The 21,561-nt window shown below is 65.4% G+C and overlaps 1 protein-coding gene across 4 annotated transcripts in view; it reads left to right on the top strand.

The window, feature by feature from the left end:
* LOC142010800 (cullin-9-like) overlaps positions 1-21,561 on the top strand; it is a 36,214-nt gene that overhangs the window by 7,244 nt on the left and 7,409 nt on the right. For all 4 annotated transcript variants that reach the window (XM_074989252.1, XM_074989251.1, XM_074989253.1 and 1 more), the window contains exons 2-19: positions 4,482-5,088; positions 6,895-7,049; positions 9,204-9,722; positions 9,950-10,085; positions 10,654-10,844; positions 11,724-12,102; positions 12,471-12,663; positions 12,792-12,999; positions 14,264-14,457; positions 14,847-15,073; positions 15,395-15,629; positions 16,151-16,256; positions 17,657-17,884; positions 18,235-18,325; positions 18,440-18,611; positions 18,997-19,102; positions 20,505-20,600; positions 20,762-20,937. In XM_074989252.1, coding sequence (XP_074845353.1) covers positions 4,482-5,088; positions 6,895-7,049; positions 9,204-9,722; positions 9,950-10,085; positions 10,654-10,844; positions 11,724-12,102; positions 12,471-12,663; positions 12,792-12,999; positions 14,264-14,457; positions 14,847-15,073; positions 15,395-15,629; positions 16,151-16,256; positions 17,657-17,884; positions 18,235-18,325; positions 18,440-18,611; positions 18,997-19,102; positions 20,505-20,600; positions 20,762-20,937 — 4,019 coding nt within the window. The remainder of the gene's footprint in view (positions 1-4,481; positions 5,089-6,894; positions 7,050-9,203; positions 9,723-9,949; positions 10,086-10,653; positions 10,845-11,723; positions 12,103-12,470; positions 12,664-12,791; positions 13,000-14,263; positions 14,458-14,846; positions 15,074-15,394; positions 15,630-16,150; positions 16,257-17,656; positions 17,885-18,234; positions 18,326-18,439; positions 18,612-18,996; positions 19,103-20,504; positions 20,601-20,761; positions 20,938-21,561) is intronic.

Genomic DNA, 21,561 nt, shown 5'->3' with positions numbered 1-21,561 from the left:
TGTCTTGTTCACAACACACCTGTTAATGCATCCTAGAATCATGTTTGCCTTTTTCACAACAGCATCACACTGTTGACTCATATTTAGCTTGTGGTCCACTATAACCCCTAGATCCCTTTCTGCTGTACTCATTCCTAGGCAGTCCTTTCCCATTCTGTATGTGTGACACTGATTGTTTCTTCTTAAGTGGAGCACTTTGCATTTGTCCTTATTAGACTTCATCCTGTTTACCTCGGCCCATTTCTCCAGTTTACCCAGATCCTTCTGAATTATGACCCTATCCTCCAAAGAAGTTGCAACCCCTCCCAGCTTGGTATCATCTGCCAACTTAATAAGTGTACTTTCTATGTCAATATCTAAATCGTTAATGAAGATATTGAACAGAATCGGTCCTAAAACAGACCCCTGCGGAACCCCACTAGTTATACTTTTCCAGCAGGATTGAAAACCATTAATAACTACTCTCTGGGTATGGTTATCCAGCCAGTTGTTCACCCACCTTATAGTAGCCCCATCTAAGTTGTATTTGCGTAGTTTATTGATAAGTATATTATGTGAGACCGTGTCAAATGCTTTACTGAAGTCTAGGTATACCACATCCACCGCTTCTCCCTTATCCACAAGGCTCGTTATTCTGTCAAAGAAAGCTATTAGATTGGTTTGACATGATCTGTTTTTAACAAAGCCATGCTGGCTGTTCCCTAGCACCTTACCACCTTCCAAATGCTTGCAGATGATTTCTTTTAACTACCTGCTCCATTATCTTTCCTGGCACAGAAGTTAAGCTGACTGGCCTGTAGTTTCCCGGGTTATTCTTGTTCCCCTTTTTATAAATGGGTACTATATTTGCCCTTTTCCAGTCTTCTGGAATCTCTCCTGTCTCCCACGATTTACCAAAAATGATTGCTAAAGGCTCAGATACCTCTTCTATCAGCTCCTTGAGGATTCTAGGATGCATTTCATCAGGCCCTGGTGATTTGCAGACATCTAATTTCTCTATGTAAATTTTAATTTGTTCTTTTCCTATTTCAACTTCTAAACCTACCCCTTTTTCACTAGCATTCTCTATGTCAGGCATTCCTTCAGATTTCTCAGTGAAGACCGAAACAAAGAAATCATTAAACATCTCTGCCATTTCCAAATTCCCTGTTACTGTTCCTCCCTCCTCACTGACCAATGGCCCTACCCTCTCCTTGGTCTTCCTCTTGTTACTAATGTATTTGTAAAAAGCCTTCTTGTTTCCCTTTATGCTTGTAGCTAGTTTGAGCTCATTTTGTGCCTTAGCCTCTCTAATCTTGCTCCTGCACGCTCGTGTTGTTTGCTTATATTCATCCTTTGTAATTTGTCCTAGTTTCCATTTCTTATACGATTCCTTTTTTAGTTTGAGATCATGCAAGATCTCCTGGTTAAGCCAAGGCAGTCTTTTGCCATGTTTTCTGTCTTTCCTACGCAGTGGGATGGCTTGCTTTTGGGCCCTTAATAATGTCCCTTTGAAAAACTGCCAACTCTCCTCAGCCGTTTTACCCCTCAGTTTAGCTTCCCATGGGACCTTACCTACCAGCTGTCTGAGTTTACCAAAATCTGCCTTCCTGAAATTCATTATCTCTATTGTACTGTTTTCCCTTCTACCCTTCCTTGGAATTGTGAACTCTATGGTAATGTACCACTTTAACGATTTTTCTCTCACCCTGTTCTTTCTTTGTTAATAAACCTTTAGAGTTAGACTCTAAAGGACGGGCCCAGTGTGCTGCTTTGGTTAAGACCTAAGTATATATTGACTTGGGAATGTGGCTGGTTCCTTTTGGGGGTTGGAAGAATCTGTGTGGATTTGGTGAAATAGGTTTTAATAACCTCTCACCTCCGTTAAAGAGGGTTACTGGCTGGGCACTAGGAGCAGTTTGAGAATCTGTGAGTTTGCTTGTGGAGTTTCAGGCTGCCTAGTGGGGCTGGCAGAGGTACTTTCATGCCTCTGTTTTGGTCTTCCTTATTGAAAAGAAAATTCTAGCCTGAGCTGTAAGTGGAGCAGTTTTAAGCAATTTGTCCAGGACTGGTTCTCTCAGCTTGGCCCAGAGCCCCTCATAATATCACAGATGCATGCTTATTTCGGAAAAACTGGGTATAGAAAACTGCACGCTGGGACTTGCTTTCCAGGCCAAAAAAATCCAATGGGGGATGTGGAAATGCCTATAGTGATCCTGGAAGACTCTGCCTAACCCTTGCTCCCTGGGACATCAGGAAGCTTTACACTGGCAATCTATGCAGCGTCAAGGAGCATTTCAACAACAGGCTTAGCAAGTACTGAGTGACTGTTGAATGTGCCTTTGGTACATTAAAATGTTCCTGGTGCTGCCTCTTTGGCAGGTTAGTCATAACTGAGGATGATATTCCCATGTTTGTAGCAACCTGCTGTGCATTGCATGATATTTGTGAAGCAAAAGGGGGAAAGTTTCCCCGGAGGTGGAGTGCTGAGTTGGATTGGCTGGGTACAGATTTTGAGCAGCCCAGTACCAAGGCACTTAGAGGGGCTCAACAGCGGTGCTTTAAATGAGGGGGGCTTTGAAGGAGAATTTTGACAGTGAGCCGCTGTAGTGTGTCTTTGTCTGATATATTCATGCAACATTTATTGGCCCCCAAGTGACCCCTGCAATTGCTCCTTCCTGATCTTTAATTGTAATGGCACAATGTTCCTGCCAATAGCCACTGTTTGAGTTTAGCAGCAACTGCCATGTGCATGGCAAATAAGACTCATTTTGTTTCAAAGACAACACTTGAATTAAAGGATAACGTTTTTTTGCAAGTAGGGAACATGACATTGAGAAGCAGTCTCTTGGCTGAGGCTCCCACAGCTGGCTGTAATTGGGCTTTCACCCTCAAACCAGTCTGTAGGGGTGGATTGCAAGAAGTAGTGGGACTGAACGGGACTATGCAAGGAGTGCGTTGGGCAACATTGGACGGGGGTGGAATGGTGTTCAGCGTTGGCTGGGGGCGGGAGGGCGCTGTGAATAGAGTACAACACTGTGAGTGTCTTAAGCATGTCGGTGTGACCCTCCTGTAGCATTATTGTCTGCTCCTGTCTCTGTCTCCTTTCCAGGCTAACAAGCCTGAGCTTTTCGTTACCGGTCTCCCTCCGTGCTTTTGTTCCACTGTGTGTGTGCAGCAGCAGTCATAACGCCAAAGGGAGGTTTAAGAATGAATTGGGAAGGGATAGAAAATGTAATAGTGACATTATACACATCCACAAAAACAACAAGAAGTCCTGTGGTGCTTTATAGACTAACAGATTTTTATGGAGCATTGGCTTTTGTGGGCAAAGACCCGCTTCATCAGATGCACGTGAGTATGTGCCTCCGCCTTGAATGCTGTGTCCAATTCTCGGTACTACCTCTCCAAAAGGATATATTAGGAGAAGTTCAGCGGGGGGACAGCAGCAAAGGTGATCAGGGATGTGGGAAGGCTTCCGTACGAGCAGATACTACAATGGTCAGGGCTGTCCAGTTTTGAAGACAGACAGTTCAGAAGGGACGTGGTCGAGGTCTGGAGCTCATGACTGGCGTGGGAAAAGGGGATAAAGAGCTGTTGTTTACCATTTTGCACAGTGCAAAACCAGGGGTCAGCTGGTGAAATGAAGAGGTAGCAGTTTAATGGAAACACAGGGATGTACGTTTTCACCCAGTGTGTGATTAACCTCTGGAACTTGTTCCCATGGGAGATTTGGACGATAAGTTCATGGAGGATAAGACCGTCGGTGGCTATTAGTGAAGGTGGTCATGGATGTGCCTCCTTGCTAGACATGAGCCTAAGCTTCTGACTCTCCGAAGCTGGGCTGGGAAGACGAGTGGATCTCTCCAAAGGTGTCTGGTTCTATATGCTCCCACTGCATCTCGGGTACTGGCCACTGTCAGTGATGGGGTACTGGGCCAAAGGAGCCATTGGTTTTTGTGACTGTTCCTTCCTGACCCTCATAGGTAAGGATAAGGTTTTGTCACGATTGCATCAGGTTTCAGCAGGGGTGGCCCAGAGGCCATGGTGTGCCTGGCCATCTGTAATGCAGATGTGGTGAGTTGCCTAAGGATACACAGCAGGGCAGTGTCAGGGCAGGGGGCAGAACCAGTCTCCTGAGTCTCCGACAAGCACCCCATCCATTTGGTTGTGCTGCTTCCTGTGGGCTGGGCCAGTTGGGCTTTTCCGCACTCTGGGATGGCTTTGCCAGGGGTCTGGCACCATCTGGCTCCCCAGTAACCCAGGGCTGGGCCCCAGGCTCCCAGGGAGATTTGGGTTTGTGCGTAGAGCGAGAGCAGCACCTCTCCTGCTGGGGACGTTGCCTGCAGAGCGCTGATCTGGTGTGCAGAATGCCAGGAGGCTGCCATGCAGCGCTCTGCATCTCCAGTCCCCTCTCCTACCCACTGGGTCCCAGAGGCTCTCAACCTGGATTCTTGGTTGACTCCTGACGTGCCCCTGTCTCTCTCTCTCTCCGTGCGCAGACGTTCCCCATCATGGTGGGCGAGAGGAGGAACGGAAACCTGCTAGTGCACCTGGGGCCCACGCTGCAGGCCTACCCCGAGGAGCTGATCCGACAGCGCCGGGGCCACGATGGCCACACCGAGTACCTGATCCGCTGGAGCATCCTCAGCTGGGAGGAGGGCTCCGGGAGCAGCCCCAGTGCCTCCTTGGCGGACAGCAAAGCGGAGAACATCCTGATGTGGATGTCGGCAGAGGAGGTCTATGTCAACTGCCCGATGCTGCTGGGCAAGAGGAAGCCGGAGGGGCAGCGAGTGAAGGAGGAGAAGGCGCCCAGCACGTTCCCTCCGGACGTCACGCTGGACGAGGCCTCGCTGCTGGAGATGAAGGCGGACGTCCGGAGCCTGGTGCAGCGGGCCAGCCGGCAGATGGCCGGGCCCACAGGCCCGGAGTCCTCCGTCCTCAACACCATCCACGTGCTGAGCGCCTACGCCAGCATTGGCTCCCTGACAGGCGTCTTCAAGGAGACCGGGGCCCTGGACCTGCTGATGAAGATGCTGTGTAATGAGGAGAAGCAAATCCGCCGCAGCGCCGGCAAGATGCTGAGGGCTCTGGCTTCACACGATGCGGGTGAGGTCTCCTGGCAGGCAGCCCCCGAGCAGAGCTGGGCTGGGGCTGGGCTGCTGAACGTGGTGGCCTGGGGGGGGACCCTGCAGCTCCCTGGGAAGGGGAGGAAGTTTATGTAGGGCCATTTCCACACTGCTGGGGGGATCAGAAGTGATGGGGTGAAGTCTCTTTGAGTGGGGGATGGGGTTCTCATGCCTGGGGGAAGGCAGCGGCCATAAGCGCCCTGAGCCAACCCTCCCCCAAACGGGGACTAGCCGTGGCCAGGCCTGGGCAGCGTGGTGGCGCTGTGCGCACTGCCCCAGAAGCATGCCCAGGGCTGCTGCAAGGGCACCTGTGCCCAGCTGCCCCTTCCTAGGGAGCCTGCCGTCTGGTGGTACCAGCTGGTACGATGCAGAGCTGTGCTGCCTGTCGCGCTGTCTGGCGTGGCTCACAGCCGTGAGTGCTGGCCCTCGGGCGCGTTGTCGGAAAGCAGGCAGCGTGTTCGGCAATCTGCTTTCCCCAACCCAGGAACAAGTGGGAACTCCTGGAGCTTTATTACAGTCGTCCCGTGGAGTTACGGGCAGCCCCCATGGGCACGCCAGTCATCGCTACCCCGGCAAACTTGACTGAGGGACACAGGCACTCACAGTAATGGTCAGGCTACTCACAGTCCTAAAGGACCAGTCACTCACCCAGGTCAGTTGTACTCTGATCTCAAACCAAAGGCAACGCCGGTAGCCAGCCCTGCGGCAAACCAACCAAAGATGTGGACTAACGAGGAAAAATGAGGGTTACTTATGAGGGTAACACAGGAACCAAGCGCTCGCAGGCAAGTTGCTGTCTGGTTTCACGAGGTGCCACCAGTGTCTGTGATGAGCAGCTCTGTGGGTGCCTTAGGGCGGAGCCAGGCTGAGCAGCGTGGGGGTCTCTGGCTCATGGTCAGGAATCTTTGCCCCTCCGACTCCACACAGTATAAAAACGCCCCAGTTCCCTCTGGCCGGTGGATTTGATCCCCGCCTCCTAGAATCTGAGCTGATGGGCTGAGATTCTGCCTGGGCAGGAGGGAGGCATGCAGTCAACAAGGCCTCTGCCCTTGGAGGGTGTGCCCTGCCTGGCTTGCCATAGACAGGACGAGCCCTTTCCCTGATGCAACTCTTCCGTGCCTGCTGCGTAAGCTCGGGGGTTGCACAGGTCTGCAGAGCAGATACAATACAGCTTTGTGCTGCGGGCTGCAGGGTCTGTGGGCATCATGCGTGCAGCATCTTACAGGGTGCATACACCCCAGGCATCAAACCCCTCACAGCAACTCTGGGAGTGACCTTAACGAGACCGGATCCAGATACGGATTTATCAGTGTTCAGTGAGGCCTGGGGCCTTGGAGTGAGCTGGCACCTGCTCTGCCGTCGTTACTCACCGGTACAGGACAGCCCAGGGCAATCTGTGTCTCTGGAATGGAGCAAAGAAGGGGAAGCGATGGCAGCTGGTGTTCGACCCTGCCTGGTGCACCATGGCACCTCCTTGGCTTTCTACGTTAGCCACCCATCCTGCAGACTCAGGCTGTTGTCTCTTCTGGAGCTGCTCTGTCCTTTCCTCCTGGGTACTAGTGGAGTAAGGGCCAAGCCAGGCCCCCAGCAGGGTGTGTACCTCTGGGAAAGGGCTGTGGGATCCCAGCCCTTCAGTCCCTCTCCAGGCATTTCCAGGGGGGCAGGGAGGGGGAGAGGTGGTGGAATGGAAAGAGGAGGAAGTGACAGAAATGCCGCGAGGGCTGAGATGCTCCAGTGGGACACCAGTGAGAGGGCAGGTGTTCAGCTGGTGTGTGTTGCACTGCAGGGAGCCGGGCCTATGTTCTCCTGTCCCTGAGCCAGCAGGACGGCATTGAGCAGCACATGGACTTCGACAGCCGCTACACCCTCCTGGAGCTGTTTGCAGAGACCACGTCCTCCGAAGAGCACTGCATGTCCTTCGAGGGGATCCACCTGCCCCAGGTACCCGCAGTGCTGGCCAGCTCGGGAGCTGGGGGCTTGGAGGCCTCTCTGGTGTGGAGATGGGTGGGGTGGTGATGGGAAGGAGGCAGCAGAGGGAGGGACGGCTCTGGGTGGGTGGACGGGGGGTGGCTGAGGGAAGGATGGCTCTGGGTGGGCGCATGGGGGCCAGCGGAGGGAGGTGCGGCTCTGGGTGGGTGGACAGGGGAAGTCAGAGGCAGCTGTGGGAAGGACTGTTCTGGGTGGGCGGATGGGGGAGGTCGGAGGCAGCCACGGGAGGGATGGCTCTGGGTGGGCGCATGGGGGAGATTGGAGGCAGAGGAGGGAGGGACGGCTCTGGGTGGGCGGACAGGGGAGGTCGGAGGTGGCCGCGGGAAGGACGGCTCTGGGCGGGCGGATGGGGGCCGGCGGAGGGAGGGACGGCTCTGGGTGGGCAGACAGGGGAGGTCGGAGGTGGCCGCAGGAAGGACTGCTCTGGGTGGGCGGAGGGAGGGACGGCTCTGGGTGGGCGGACGGGGGAGGTCGGAGGTGGCCACGGGAGGGATGGCTCTGGGTGAGCAGATGGGGGCTGGCAGAGGGAGGGACGGCTCTGGGTGGGTGCACAGGGGAGATTGGAGGCAGAGGAGGGAGGGATGGCTCTGGGTGGGCGGACAGGGGAGGTCAGAGATCGCCGCGGGAAGGACAGCTCTGGGTGGGTGGATGGGGTCTGGCGGAGGGAGGGACGGCTCTGGGTGGGCGGACAGGGGAGGTCGGAGGTGGCCGCGGGAAGGACGGCTCTGGGTGGGTGGATGGGGGCCGGCGGAGGGAGGGACGGCTCTGGGTGGGTGGATGGGGGCCGGCGGAGGGAGGGACGGCTCTGGGTGGGCGGACAGGGGAGGTCGGAGATCGCCGCGGGAAGGACGGCTCTGGGTGGGTGGATGGGGTCTGGCGGAGGGAGGGAAGGCTCTGGGTGGGCGGACAGGGGAGGTCGGAGATCGCCGCGGGAAGGACGGCTCTGGGTGGGTGGATGGGGTCTGGCGGAGGGAGGGACGGCTCTGGGTGGGCGGACAGGGGAGGTCGGAGGTGGCCGCGGGAAGGACGGCTCTGGGTGGGCGGATGGGGTCTGGCGGAGGAAGGGACGGCTCTGGGTGGGCGGACAGGGGAGGTCGGAGGTGGCCGCGGGAAGGACGGCTCTGGGTGTGTGGACGGGGGTTGGTGGAGGGAGGGACGGCTCTGGGTGGGCGGACGGGGAGGTTGGAGGCGGCGGAGGGAGGGACGGCTCTGGGTGGGCGGACGGGGGCTGGCAGAGGGACAGACGGCTCTGGGTGGGCGGACACGGGGGCGGCAGAGGGAGGGACGGCTCTGGGTGGACAGATGGGGAGGTCGGAGGCGGCGGAGGGAGGGATGGCTCTGCGTGGGCGGACGGGGCCGGCAGAGGGAGGGGACGGCTCTGAGTGGGCGGACAGGGGAGGTTGGAGGTGGCTGCGGGAGGGACGGTTCTGGGTGGGTGGACGGGGGGGTGGTGGAGGGAGGGACAGCTGTAGGTGGGCGGACAGGGGAGGTTGGAGGCGGCTGCGGGAGGGATGGCTCTGGGTGGGCGGACGGGGGCCGGCGGAGGGAGGGACGGCTCTGGGTGGGCGGACAGGGGAGGTCAGAGGTGGCTGCAGGAAGGACTGCTGTGGGTGGGCGGAGGGAGGGACGGCTCTGGGTGGGCGGACAGGGGAGGTCAGAGGTGGCCGCAGGAAGGACTGCTGTGGGTGGGTGGAGGGAGGGAGGGATGGCTCTGGGTGGGCGGACGGGGGAGGTCGGAGGTGGCCGCGGGAAGGACGGCTCTGGTTGGGCGGATGGGGTCTGGCGGAGGAAGGGACGGCTCTGGGTGGGCGGACAGGGGAGGTCGGAGGTGGCCGCGGGAAGGACGGCTCTGGGTGGGCGGATGGGGTCTGGCGGAGGAAGGGACGGCTCTGGGTGGGCGGACAGGGGAGGTCGGAGGTGGCCGCGGGAAGGACGGCTCTGGGTGGGCGGATGGGGTCTGGCGGAGGAAGGGACGGCTCTGGGTGGGCGGACAGGGGAGGTCGGAGGTGGCCGCGGGAAGGATGGCTCTGCATGGGCCAGCTGCTGGAGGTGTGTTGGGAGACGGTGGCTCAGGAGAGGCCGGGTCTGACGCCACGTCTGTTGCAGATCCCGGGGAAGCTGCTGTTCTCGCTTGTAAAGCGCTATCTGTGCGTCACCTCTCTCGTGGACAAGCTGAGCAGCAGCGCGGAGCCGGGCGGGGAGCGGCAGGACTGCGCCACCCCCTGTGCCCACGTCGGGGAGAGGAGCCGTGTGCAGCGGGAGTTCGAGGTCAGCATGGCCATGGCCAACCTCATCTCCGAGCTGGTGCGGGTGATGGGCTGGGACCGCAGCCAGAGGCCAGAGCTGCTGTGTCTGCAGGAGGGGCAGCCGCGGGTCGTCCGCTCCATCTTCCAGCCCGCTGGGCCCACCTGTGGTGCCGTCCAGCTGGCCGCCGCCCTGCCCCAGAAAGAGGCCAGCGCCTTCAAGACACACTCTGCCTTCCCGAGCCGCAGCAGCTACGTGGAGTACGTGCAGGGCAGCCTGGTGCGGGGCATGTGGGTGCGCATGCTGGAGGACTACGAGCAGGTCAGCGCTGGGGACGAGGGCGAGTTCCGGCAGAGCAATGACGGCACGCCGCCCGTCCAGGTACTCCTGCTGGGGCTGGGGCTGGGGCTGACTGACCGGTGGCTGGGGGCCTCTCTTGGCATGATGCTTGGTGGTGCCTGGCTGCGTCCGGGCCACGTGTTGGGCTGGAAAGCGCCGCTGGTGCTGGGCCCCCCTGCTGGTGTGAGAGGTTCTCTGGGCCAAGCTGCTGCTCCTGGCCTGTGGGCAAGCCGCCCGCAGTAACAGGCCATGTGGGGCTCCCCCTCCAGGTTTATTGGCAGTCCCTGGGCCGCACCTACTGGGTGCACTGGCACATGGTGGAGATTGTCAGCTCGTCTGGCCAGGCTGAGCGGGAGGTGCAGGAGAAGGTGTCCAGCCTGAAGGAGAACCTGAGACAGGCCACTGGTGAGTGTGTGCTGGGGCTGGCATGGTCTGGCCTCCCCCTTGCCTCAGGCCGTTCCTGGGAATGGGGTGCTCAGGCCATCTGGCTCTGCCACGGGCCTGCTTGGGACCCCGGTCAGGTGTCTTGAGCAGGGGGAGAGTGAGAACACCCCAGTGCCCTGGGTGAGGCGCCTGGTTCTGGGCTGCGAGGGCAGCTCCCTGGAGACATGCCACAGAGGGTCCTCTTCGGGCTGTGGGCCACAGGAGGAGGGTATCAGGATCCGCACCCATCCCCCTTTCAGAGACCGGGGAGCTGGCGGGGTACGGAGTGCCCCCTCCCCCTCCCCCTCCACCTCCACCGCAGCAGGCGATCCTGCTAGCACTCATGGGTCTGATTTCTGATGCCAACTCCCTTACCCTGCAGTCGCTGCCCTGCCCATGGAAGGAGAGTTCACTCATTCATCCTCTCAGGATTCTCTTGGCTCCCGGCCTGGCCTCGGCCAGCTCTCCCCTCCCGGCTCCGAGGGCTCTGGGTTTTGTCCGTCTCGGGGGGGAGTGACAGGCTCTCCCCGCCTCGCTCTGCCCCCTGCAGCCACCCAGACGTTTTACTGCAAACCCCTGGGGGGGCTGGACTCCCTGCCCTACCTGACAGAGTGGGGGCGCGAGGATGCCGAGGCGCTGAGCCGGGCCGAGTGGTGGGAGCTGCTCTTCTTCGTCAAGAAGCTCGACCCGCAGGAGCAGCGGGAGATCATCCACCTCATCGGGCAGCACCAGGAGGAGCAGGTGTGGGGCAGAGGGAGCGGGAGGGTGAGAGATGCTGGCGGGGTGCAGGGGATGGGCGGAGCAGGGAACCGGGGAGCTCGGGGAACAGCGCAGGAGGGGGAGAAGAGGGACCTGGAGCTGCAGGCGGGGAGGTTGGGGAGGTGGGGAGGGAGCCGAGGAGTGCGGCCAGGACGCAGCTTGGGCAGCGGAAGAAGGACCAGCTCTGGCCTGTTCAGGCAGCGACACCGTGTCCGGCCGGGTGGGCAAGTCCCAGGCCTGGGTGACGCTGTCTGCAGCCTTTGGGACGCGTCCTGTAGCACAAGCACCGGGCTGGCTCTGGCTGCCCTGGGGATGTGCCCGTTGGACTGGCCTGGTGTCCGTTCGGTTCTGCCTGGATCCCTGCTGGACTGGCCGGTGCCGGGTGGGGTGTGGCTGGCCAGGGGATGTTCCTATTGGCCTGGCCCGGTGCCGGGTGGGGTGTGGCTGGCTGGGGGATGTTCCTATTTGACTGGCCGGTGCTGGGTGGGGTGTGGCTGGCTGGGGGACGTTCCCATTAGGCTGGCCCAGTGCCGGGTGGGGTGTGGCTGGCTGGGGGACGTTCCCATTAGGCTGGCCCAGTGCCGGGTGGGGTGTGGCTGGCCGGGGGACGTTCCCATTGGACTGACCGGTGCCGGGTGGGGTGTGGCTGGCCGGGGGACGTTCCCATTGGACTGACCGGTGCCGGGTGGGGTGTGGCTGGCTGGGGGACGTTCCCATTGGACTGGCCGGTGCCGGGTGGGGTGTGGCTGGCTGGGGGGCGTTCCCATTAGGCTGGCCCAGTGCCGGGTGGGGTGTGGCTGGCCGGGGACGCTGGGCTCTGCTGCGGACGCTCCCTGAGCGCTCTCTGCTCCATGTTTGCAGCTGGCGGAGCTGAAGGAAGAAGCCCTGCTGCAGCTCTCGGTGCCGGTGGTGCTGGCCCAGAAAGTGCTGCGGGTGCTGAGCGAGCGGAGCCAGGGCTGCACCCTGAGTGACCTGCACAGCTCCCACGTCTACACCAAGTACCTCCTGCGCGCAGGGGGGGCGGCGCCAGGCGGGCTGGGGCTGGAGGCCGGCCCCTCGGAGGGCCCTGACTCCCTGGCGTCCAAGAAAGCCAAGAAGGAGCCTCCGGCCGCCTGCGTGCCGGCCCCCACCCCAACCCCCGCCCCCGCCCCCGCCGAGAAATCCGACGGGCAGCTGTTCAGCGAGCTGCTGCGGGCAGAGGGGCTGCACTGCCCCGAGGTGCAGGAGGAGAAAGCCAAGGGTAGGTGCTGGTGGGCGGCTGTCCCCCGGGGGCTCTGGGGGGGTAGCGTGATGGGGAGCGGCGGCTGGGGGCGGGAAGTGGCGACTTGTGGGGCAGGAAGCGTGGTGGGGAGAGGCAGCTGAGGAGCAGGACGGGCGGTGGGGGCGGGAAGTGGCGACTTGTGGGGCAGGAAGCGTAGTGGGGAGGGGCAGCTGAGGAGCAGGACGGGCGGTGGGGACGGGAAGTGGTGACGCTGGGAGGCCGGGAGGGCGGTGTTGGGGGATGGGAAGCGCGGCGGGAGGGGCAGCCGCACACCGGGAAGGGGCGATCTGGGGGCGGCCGGGGACTCGAGAGGCCCCCTGGGCTGAGGGTGTTTGGGCCCTGGCCAGTGCTGAGCAGCCTAAAGGACTCGGCCAAGAAGAGCTCCCTGGAGAGGGTGGCAGAGGTGGTGGAGCTGATCCAGAAGTCGAGCTCCGAGGTGGGGCTGCAGGCAGCCGGGCTGCAGTTCATCATCCGGAGGCTGGAGGAGGAGGCCGGGCGCGAGCGGCAGCTCATCAAACCCGAGGGCGGACTCGCCGTTAGGTCAGTTCCCCGGCGGTCGTGTGGCAGAGCCGGGGCGGGAGGCCCGTGGCCGGCAGGTGGCTCAGGCCTGGCTGGGCCGGGGGAGCCGGTCTGGGGGCCCGTCCCTGAGCAGCCCCGGCTTCCCGCAGGGACAAGGTGGTGAAGATGCTGGTGGAGCTGCTGAGCAACCAGGCGAAGGAGAAGCTGCTGGTGGTGCTGGCGCTGCGGCTGCTCTGCCTGCTGATGGCCAAGTGCGAGTGGCGCCTGCTCTTCGCCACGGAGGGCGGGGTGCGCGCCGTGCTGGCCTGCATGCGGGAGTACGCCCCCGCCGCGCTGGTCCAGCAGGCCGGCCTGGCGGTGAGTGCGCCGCAGCCACTGGGGCAGGGGAGTCTTGTCAGAGCTGCTGGGGGGGCGGGGACGGGCTGGGCCTTGTGGGGCAGGTGGGGACATGGCTGGGCCCTGTGGGGTTGGGGCGGGGACATGGCTGGGGCCCCTGTGGGGCAGGTGGGGACGTGGCTGGGGCCCCTGTGGGGTGGGGGCGGGGACATGGCTGGGGCCCCTGTGGGGCAGGTGGGGACATGGCTGGGGCCTGTGGGGCAGGTGGGGACATGGGTGGGTCCTGTGGGGCGGGGGCGGGGACATGGCTGGGGGCCCGGTGGGGTGGGCGGGGACATGGCTGGGCCCTGTGGGGCAGGTGGGGACATGGCTGGGGCCCCTGTGGGGCGGGAGCGGGGACATGGCTGGGGGCCCGGTGGGGTGGGGTGGGGCGGGTGGGGACATGGCTGGGGGCCCGGTGGGGCGGGTGGGGACATGGCTGGGGCCCGGTGGGGTGGGGTGGGGCGGGCGGGGACATGGCTGGGGGCCCGGTGGGGTGGGGTGGGGCGGGGACATGGCTGGGCTCTGTGGGGCAGGTGGGGACGTGGCTGGGGGCCCTGTGGGGCGGGGGCGGGGACGTGGCTGGGGCCCCTGTGGGGTGGGAGCGGGGACATAGCTGGGGCCTGTGGGGCAGGTGGGGACATGGCTGGCCCCTGTGGGGTGGGGGCGGGGACATGGCTGGGGCCCCTGTGGGGCGGGGGCGGGAGCGGGGACATGGCTGGGGCCCCTGTGGGGCGGGGGCGGGGACGTGGCTGGGGGCCCTGTGGGGCGGGGGCGGGGACGTGGCTGGGGCCCCTGTGGGGTGGGAGCGGGGACATGGCTGGGGCCTGTGGGGCAGGTGGGGACATGGGTGGGCCCTGTGGGGCGGGGGCGGGGACATGGCTGGGGCCCCTGTGGGGCGGGGGCGGGTGGGGACATGGCTGGGGGCCCGGTGGGGTGGGCGGGGACATGGCTGGGCCCCTGTGGGGCGGGGGCGGGTGGGGACATGGCTGGGGGTCCGGTGGGGTGGGCGGGGACATGGCTGGGCCCCTGTGGGGCGGGGGGGGGGGCGGGGACATGGCTGGGCTCTGTGGGGCAGGTGGGGACGTGCTGGGCCCTTGTGAGCTGGGGCAGGACCTGAGGTGGGGGACGTGCCAGGGCCCTTCTGGGCCGGGTTGGGAGCTGGGAGTCGGGGGCCGGGTGCAGCCTGGCGTTCTCAGCCCAGGCTGGTGCTGCGGCTCCCCCGACCGGCTCCTTGGCCCGCCAGGCGCTGAAGGTGCTGGTGGGCACCGGGAGCAGCGAGCTGCCGGGCGCCAGCGAGAAGCCCTGTGCCCTGAGCCGCGCCGATGCCCAGCTGATGCGGGAGATCTTCGCCAGCATCGGCTCCGCCTCCAGCAGGGACTCGGACAGCCTGCTCGGCGCCCTGCCTGCCGCCATCCGCACCATGCAGGGCACCCCTGGGTACGGCGCCCTGGGGGCCTGGGTGGGGGCAGAGCTGGTTATGGGGGGCTGGGCGGAGGCACCGCTGGGTTTGGCACCGGGGGGCCTGGGTGGGGGCAGAGCTGGTTATGGGGGGCTGGGCGGAGGCACCGCTGGGTACGGCGCCCTGGGGGCCTGGGTGGGGACAGACCTGGTTATGGGGCGCTGGGCGAAGGCACCCCTGGGTACGGCGCCCTGGGGGCCTGGGTGGGGGCAGAGCTGGTTATGGGGGGCTGGGCTGAGGCACCCCTGGGTACGGCGCCCTGGGGGCCTGGGTGGGGGCAGAGCTGGTTATGGGGGGCTGGGCGGAGGCACCGGGGGGAGGCTGTGCCAGTGCCGGCGGGCGCTCACCCTGGCGCTCTGGCCCACAGGGCGGCCTCGGCCGTGCGGAACGGCCTGCTGGTGGCTGCCATGCTGATGGACGGGCACCGGGGCCTGGCGGAACAGCTGGCGAGCTGCGACATCCACTCTGTGCTGCTGAGCTGCTGCCAGGGGGAGCAGGGCCCCACCGCCCCCGGCCACGGCAACCAGGCGCTGGCCAAGATCGCCCTCAGCCGCCTGGCAGAGCACAAGCTGCCCACCAACCTGGAGCTGGCAGGTACGAGCCGCCCCACCCCCAGGTCTGTGTGCTGTGTCGGTGGGGACAGAGCCCCCGGCCCACCCCCCACCCACGCCTTGAGTGCTGGGTCAGTAGGGACAGAGCCCCCCGCCCACGTCTGCACGCTGGGTCGGTGGGTACAGAGCCCCCCGCCCCTCCCCTCCCCTGTCTGGGCGCTGGGGGCTGGCAGGTGCGGAGCCCCCCCACCGGTACCCCTGCCTGAGAGCCTAGGACAGCAGGACACCCCCCCGGGCGTGCGGAGAGGCTGCAGCCTGCGGTGCCCAGCCCAGCCCTGTGCCCACAGCTGTCTCCCTGTGGCAGAGGCGGGCGCCCCCCTGGCTGTGCTGGAGGGGGACGTGCAGACGCTGCTGGGCCGGCTGCAGGAGAGCAGCCTCTCCACGGAGCTGGTGCTGGCTCTGGAGCGCGGCCTGTGTGACGGGGCCGGCCCCGAGAGCGAGGTGGGCCAGGCCCTGCTGGAGCGTCGGCACTTCCTGCTGCTGCTGCGCAGCCTGGAGCAGCTGGGCGCCGAGAAGGCCGTGCAGCTGGGGACCCTCCGGTGAGCTCAGCGACGTGGGGGAGGGGCACTGGGGACCCTCGGGTGAGCTCAGCAATGTGGGGGAGGGACGCTGGGGACCCTCCAGTGAGCTCGGTGATATGGGGGTGGGGGCTGGGGACCCTCCGGTGAGCTCAGTGATGTGGGGGAGGGGCGCTGGGGACCCTCTGGTGAGCTCGGCGACGTGGGGGGAGGGGCGCTGGGGACCCTCCAGTGAGCTCAGTGACGTGGGGGAGGGGCGCTGGGGACCCTCCGGTGAGCTCGGCGACGTGGGGGAGGGGCGCTGGGGACCCTCCGGTGAGCGCGGCGACGTGGGGGTGGGGCGATGGGGAAATGGGTGAGGGGCCTGGGGGCAGTCGGGGGTGTGACCTGGGGGCAGTCGGGGGCTCCTGTCAGTGCAGCGGGTCTGGGGGTGCAAGCAGACCCTGGAGATATGAGCTGGGTGGCGGGGGCCAGACCTGGGGGCTTGGGGCACTGGCAGCCGCTGCCCCCCTCAGACCTCCCCATCCCCGTCTCTCGTGCAGGATTTTGAACAAGCTCCTGGACAGTCCCCAGGCGGAGGCGCTGCCCTGGCACGAGTGCATCCAGCCCTGTCTGTCCTCCATGAGCGCCCACGGCAGCGAGCGGGAGGTGAGGGGCCCCTCTCACCGGGCGGGGGGGCGGCTCCTGGCTCTGCCCCGCTTGGGCTCCAGCAGGAATTGCTGGTGAAGTGTGGGCCTGGCGCCTGGGCCCGTAACGGCCCCGGTCTGCACCAGGCCTGTCCTAGGGGGGCCGGGCCCGTTGCCCCCTGCCCCATGGCAGCTGGTGCTCACTCGTGTCCCTGGCCAGGGCTGGGGCCTCTCTCGGTTCGGTTCCTTTCAGGCTGGGGCTGGAGACCCCCGCGGGGCCCTCTCCAGAGAGCAGAGGGTGCCTGGCCCAGGGAGCAGGGAGACGCCCCAGCCCCCGGCAGGCAGGGACAGCGGGGCTGGGGCGCAGGAGGTTTGCCAGGCACAGCTGAGCCGAACCGCAGCAAACTGCATAAAACAGGGCCACTGCGCGCCCCAGAGCGGGTTCCTCCGCGTGACACAGCCCGGTGACACGGCGCCGGCACCGCCGCACTGGCCAGCGAGAGGTCGCACCAGCAGTTCCCTGCCAGCCTCCAGCTGCCCTGCGCCCAACCAGCCCCTCCGTACCCGGGGGAGAGGCTGTGAAACCCAGTCTGCCCTCACCCCAGTGGGTTCCTCCTGCTCCCAAGGAGCAGCCCCAGCCCCAGCCCAGGTCAGGGCATGCAGAGCTCTTCCCCAGCACCAGGCCGGACCCTGCCTCCAGCCTGGAGCAGCCGCAGGGCGGTTGTTGAAGGACAGAGGGACCAGGGCGCGTGAGTTGGGGGAGCAATCCGGCGACCGCGCCCGTCCCGGCGCGCCTGGCGCAGGCGGAGCAGCTGCTCTGGCGAAGTCCCCGGGGCGCGGGCGTGGCCGGGCGGGGGGCCGATCCTTCCGGGTGCCGCTGGTAGCAGAGAGGCTCCGGGAGAGGGGAGCTGCGCTGCCGAGGGAGGAACCTCAGGGGCCTCTCTGTCCCCGTGCCCACGGGGAGGGAATTGCAGCGTTCCGCCCGGAGCCCGTCCCAGCCCCTTGTGTGTGGTCTGCCATCGCCCCTCTGCTGAGCTGCACGGTCACAGGCAGACCCCCCGGGCGGGGTTGGTGACAAGGTCGCCCTCGCCCGGCTGGGAGCCTCTCACTGCCGGTGGCCGCGCTGCCCCAGAAAGGAGCCTTTCAGCCGCCAGCCCAGGGCCCTCCTCACAGCCCCGGCTCAGCCGGCGCACGCAGACAAGCAGCGGGAAGAGGCTCAGCGACTCACCCACTTTCTCTCCTTCCCACCTCCCGGCACGAGGCTGGTGGGTGCAGCCGTGGTCTGCGTGTTCCTCTTCAACCCCAGTGTCGTCCCGGCGGGAGCTGGGCTGGGCTGGGCCGGGCAGGTGGGTGGGGGGGACGAGCAGCGGCTCTGGCTCCCGGGCCGGCGCCCACGCCCCGGGTCCCGTTGCCCCTCTGCAGGTCGTGCAGGAGTTCATTCGCTTCCTGCACCGCCTGGCCAGCGCCAACAAGGACTGCGCCGTGGTGATGTGTCGCCTGGGCACCAAGGAGGCCCTGTCCAAAGCCCTGGACAAGCACAACTCCAGCCTGCTGCTGGGCGCGGAGCTGCGGGACCTGGTGACCGACTGCGAGAAATACGCCAGCCTCTCCCAGAAGCTGACCACCAGCATCCTGGCCGGCTGCATCCAGGTGAGCCGGGGCCCGGGCTGGCCCAGCCCAGGGCTCACTGCCCCACCCAGGAGCGGGAGGGAGGGGAGCTGCAGCCCCACAGCGGGGGGAGGGTGACAGGGGCAGGCAGGCTGGCTGCGTTGGGGGTGGTCAGGAAGTGGCCTGGGCAGGGGAGTGGGCGGGAGGCTTTGGGGGGCCAGCGAGTGGCTGAGTGAGGTGGGAACGGCTGGGGGCAGAGGCTCCTGGGGCCCAGTTCACTCAGCACCCCCTGCCCCGGGCTCGCCGGCTGGTTGGCGCCTGGGGCGCAGCAACAGGCGTGGGAGGGGTGCCGGGTGCCCCCCCTTTGACGCTCTGCCCCTCCCCCCTTCCAGATGGTGCTGGGTCAGATTGAGGAGCACAGACGGAGCCACCAGCCCATCAACATCCCCTTCTTTGACGTCTTCCTGCACAACCTCTGCCAGGGTTAGTGGGGGAGGCCTGGGTCCCACTGGGGTAATGGGGGAGGGGCCCGTTCCCGGCTGTGCCCCGGCCCAGGGGCTGCCCGGCTCCCTTCAGCGCTGTCCCTGCGCCCTGCAGGCTCCAGCGTGGAGGTGAAGGAGGACAAATGCTGGGAGAAGCTGGAGGTTTCCTCCAACCCCCACCGAGCCAACAAGCTGACGGACAGGAACCCCAAGACCTACTGGGAGTCCAACGGCAGCACCGGCTCCCACTACATCAACGTCTACGTGCACCGCGGCGTGGTGGTCAGGTGGGGCTGCTCCCGGGGGCTCAGGCACGTGGCGCGTTGGGTGACGGGGCGACAGGTGGCACGGGGGCGTCCCACGGGCGGGGCAGGGGGCAGCTGCTGTGGTGGGCGGATTGGGGGAGGGACGTCCAGTCTTCACGTGCTGTTCCCTGGCTCCGGCCTGGAGAGGTTCCCTTTCCTGTGGCCCGCCAGGCAGGGACCTTGTGTGGGTCCCTGGGCACCATGTGCCCGGCTGTGTGGCCAGGTGTGACCCCATGAGGGCTGGGTGCCGCGCGAGGTTGTGAGCCCCTGGGCAGACATGGCCCTGGGACGGACACGCTGGGCTCAGGCCGGGAGCAGAGCCCCGGAACCAGGCTGTTGCCGATGCCGCGTCCCCCCACCCCCACAGACAGATGAGCCTGCTGGTGGCCAGTGAGGATTCCAGCTACATGCCAGCCCGGATCGTGGTGATGGGCGGAGAGACCCCGGCCAGCATCAGCACCGAGCTCAATACGGTGAGCGGTGCGGCCGCCCGGAGAGCCGGGGGCTGCAGGGCTGGGGCGCAGGAAGTTTGCCAGGCACAGCTGAGCCGAACCGCGGCAAACTGCTAAAACAGGGCCACTGCGCGCCCCAGAGCGGGTTCCTCCGCGCGGCACAGCCCAGTGACACGGCGCCGGCACCGCCGCACTGGCCAGCGAGAGGTTGCACCAGCAGTTCCCTGCCAGCCTCCAGCTGCCCTGTGCCCAACCAGCCCCTCCGTACCCGGGGGAGAGGCTGTGAAACCCAGTCTGCCCTCATCTACCTCTTTCCCACCTGGCTGCACCTGGGGGACCTGCCCTGGGAGACCTTTGGCCACAACCCAGCCAGCTGCTGCAGCCTGGCCTGCCGCTAGCACTGTCTGGGGCAGGCCGTGTGCCTGGGCTCTGTGCTGCCGCCGGCGCCGTCTGGGGTGGGACGGGACGGGACGGGATGTCTGCCGTGCCCAGGCGTGGCAGGTGTTTGTGAGCGTCCAGGCCACGTGCGGAGCCCAGGCATGCCAGGTACATGGGAGTGGCCAGGCCATGTGCTTAGCCCAGGCATGGCAGGTGCGTGTGAGCGGCCAGGCTGTGTGCTTAGCCCAGGCGTGGCAGGTGTGTGTGAGCGGCCAGGCCGTGTGCTGAGCCCAGGCGTGGCAGGTGCGTGTGAGCGGCCAGGCTGTGTGCTTAGCCCAGGCGTGGCAGGTGCGTGTGAGCGGCCAGGCCGTGTGCTGAGCCCAGGCGTGGCAGGTGCGTGTGAGCGGCCAGGCCGTGTGCTGAGCCCAGGCGTGCCAGGTGTGTGTGAGCGGCCAGGCCGCGTGCCAGGCTCTGTGCTGCCACCGGTGCTGTCTGGAGCGGGCCGTGTGCCTAGCCCAGGCGTGCCAGGTGCGTGTGAGCGGCCAGGCCGTGTGCTTAGCCCAGGCGTGCCAGGTGCGTGTGAGCAGCCAGGCCATGTGCCAGGCTCTGCGCTGCACAGGACTGCAGAGCAGGGGAGGGGCCGAGATGAGGTGTGGAGTTGCCTTCTGGCCCGGGGGTGACTGGGGGCGGGAGGGGGGGAGCAGACAGGCTGCCCTGCCCCTGGCCGGGGGAGCAGCATGTGGGTCCGCACGCCCTGTGCTTGCAGTGCCAGTGCCAGCGCCAGCTCTGGGCGTGGCTGGGCCGTTCGGCAAAGCTGCAGCTCCTGGAGGCTGGTGGCTGCAGCAGAATCCTGCCCATCCGTCCCCGAGCGAGGTCCCCACCTCCTGCCGCTTGGCCGGCCAGACCCCTCTCTGCGGGGAGGCAGCGCCGAGCTCCCAGCTGCTGGTCCTGCCCCGGCAAGGCCCAGGCTCCGCCCGGCGGGGGAGGAGACGCTGCGGGCGCCTGGCCCCGGGCGCTGACGCTGTCCTGCCTTCCCGCTCCCCAGGTGAACGTGCTGCCCTCGGCCAGCAGGGTGGTGCTGCTGGAGAACCTGACGCGCTTCTGGCCCATCATCCAGATCAAGATCAAGCGGTGCCAGCAGGTGGGTGCGCTGCGGCCCTGGCCCAGCCTGCTCCAGCCGGCCCCGGCCCCTCAGCCCGGCGGGGCGCTGGGCAGCGGGAGGCTGGCCCTGGGGTGCCGTCGGGGGGGCGTCGCTCGGGGCCTGGCCGGCAGCGGCTGACCTGCAGCCTTGTGCCCGTGCAGGGTGGCATTGACACGCGCGTGCGAGGCATCGAGATCCTGGGGCCCAAGCCCACCTTCTGGCCCATCTTCAAGGAACAGCTCTGCCGGCGCACGTACCTCTTCTACACCACCAAGGCGCGAACGTGGTGCCAGGAGATCGCCGATGAGCGGATGCAGCTGCTGCAGCTCTTCAACCGGTGAGGCCTGGCGGGGGGATCTGCGCCCGAGTGTCTCTCTCCCCCAGGGCCGGCCTGGCCGGCGGGGTCTGCACCCAGGTGTGTCTCTCCCCCAGGGCCGGCCTGGCCCGTGGGGTCTGCGCCCGGGTGTGTCTCCCCCAGGGCCGGCCTGGCCAGTGGGGTCTGCACCCAGGTGTGTCTCTACCCCAGGGCCGGCCTGGCCAGTGGGGTCTGCGCCCGGGTGTGTCTCCCCCAGGGCCAGCCTGGCCGGCGGGGTCTGCGCCCGGGTGTGTCTCCCCCAGGGCTGGCCTGGCCCGTGGGGTCTGCGCCCGGGTGTGTCTCCCCCAGGGCCGGCCTGGCCGGCGGGGTCTGCGCCCGGGTGTGTCTCCCCCAGGGCCGGCCTGGCCCGTGGGGTCTGCGCCCGGGTGTGTCTCCCCCAGGGCCGGCCTGGCCCGTGGGGTCTGCGCCCGGGTGTGTCTCCCCCAGGGCCGGCCTGGCCGGCGGGGTCTGCACCCGGGTGTGTCTCTCCCCCAGGGCCGGCCTGGCCGGCGGGGTCTGCGCCCGGGTGTGTCTCTCCCCCAGGGCCGGCCTGGCCGGCGGGGTCTGCGCCCGGGTGTGTCTCTCCCCCAGGGCCGGCCTGGCCGG

Source organism: Carettochelys insculpta, chromosome 3 (assembly GCF_033958435.1).
Source record: "Carettochelys insculpta isolate YL-2023 chromosome 3, ASM3395843v1, whole genome shotgun sequence".
Taxonomy (NCBI): domain Eukaryota; kingdom Metazoa; phylum Chordata; order Testudines; family Carettochelyidae; genus Carettochelys; species Carettochelys insculpta.
This window is presented reverse-complemented; position numbering and strand designations above follow the sequence as displayed.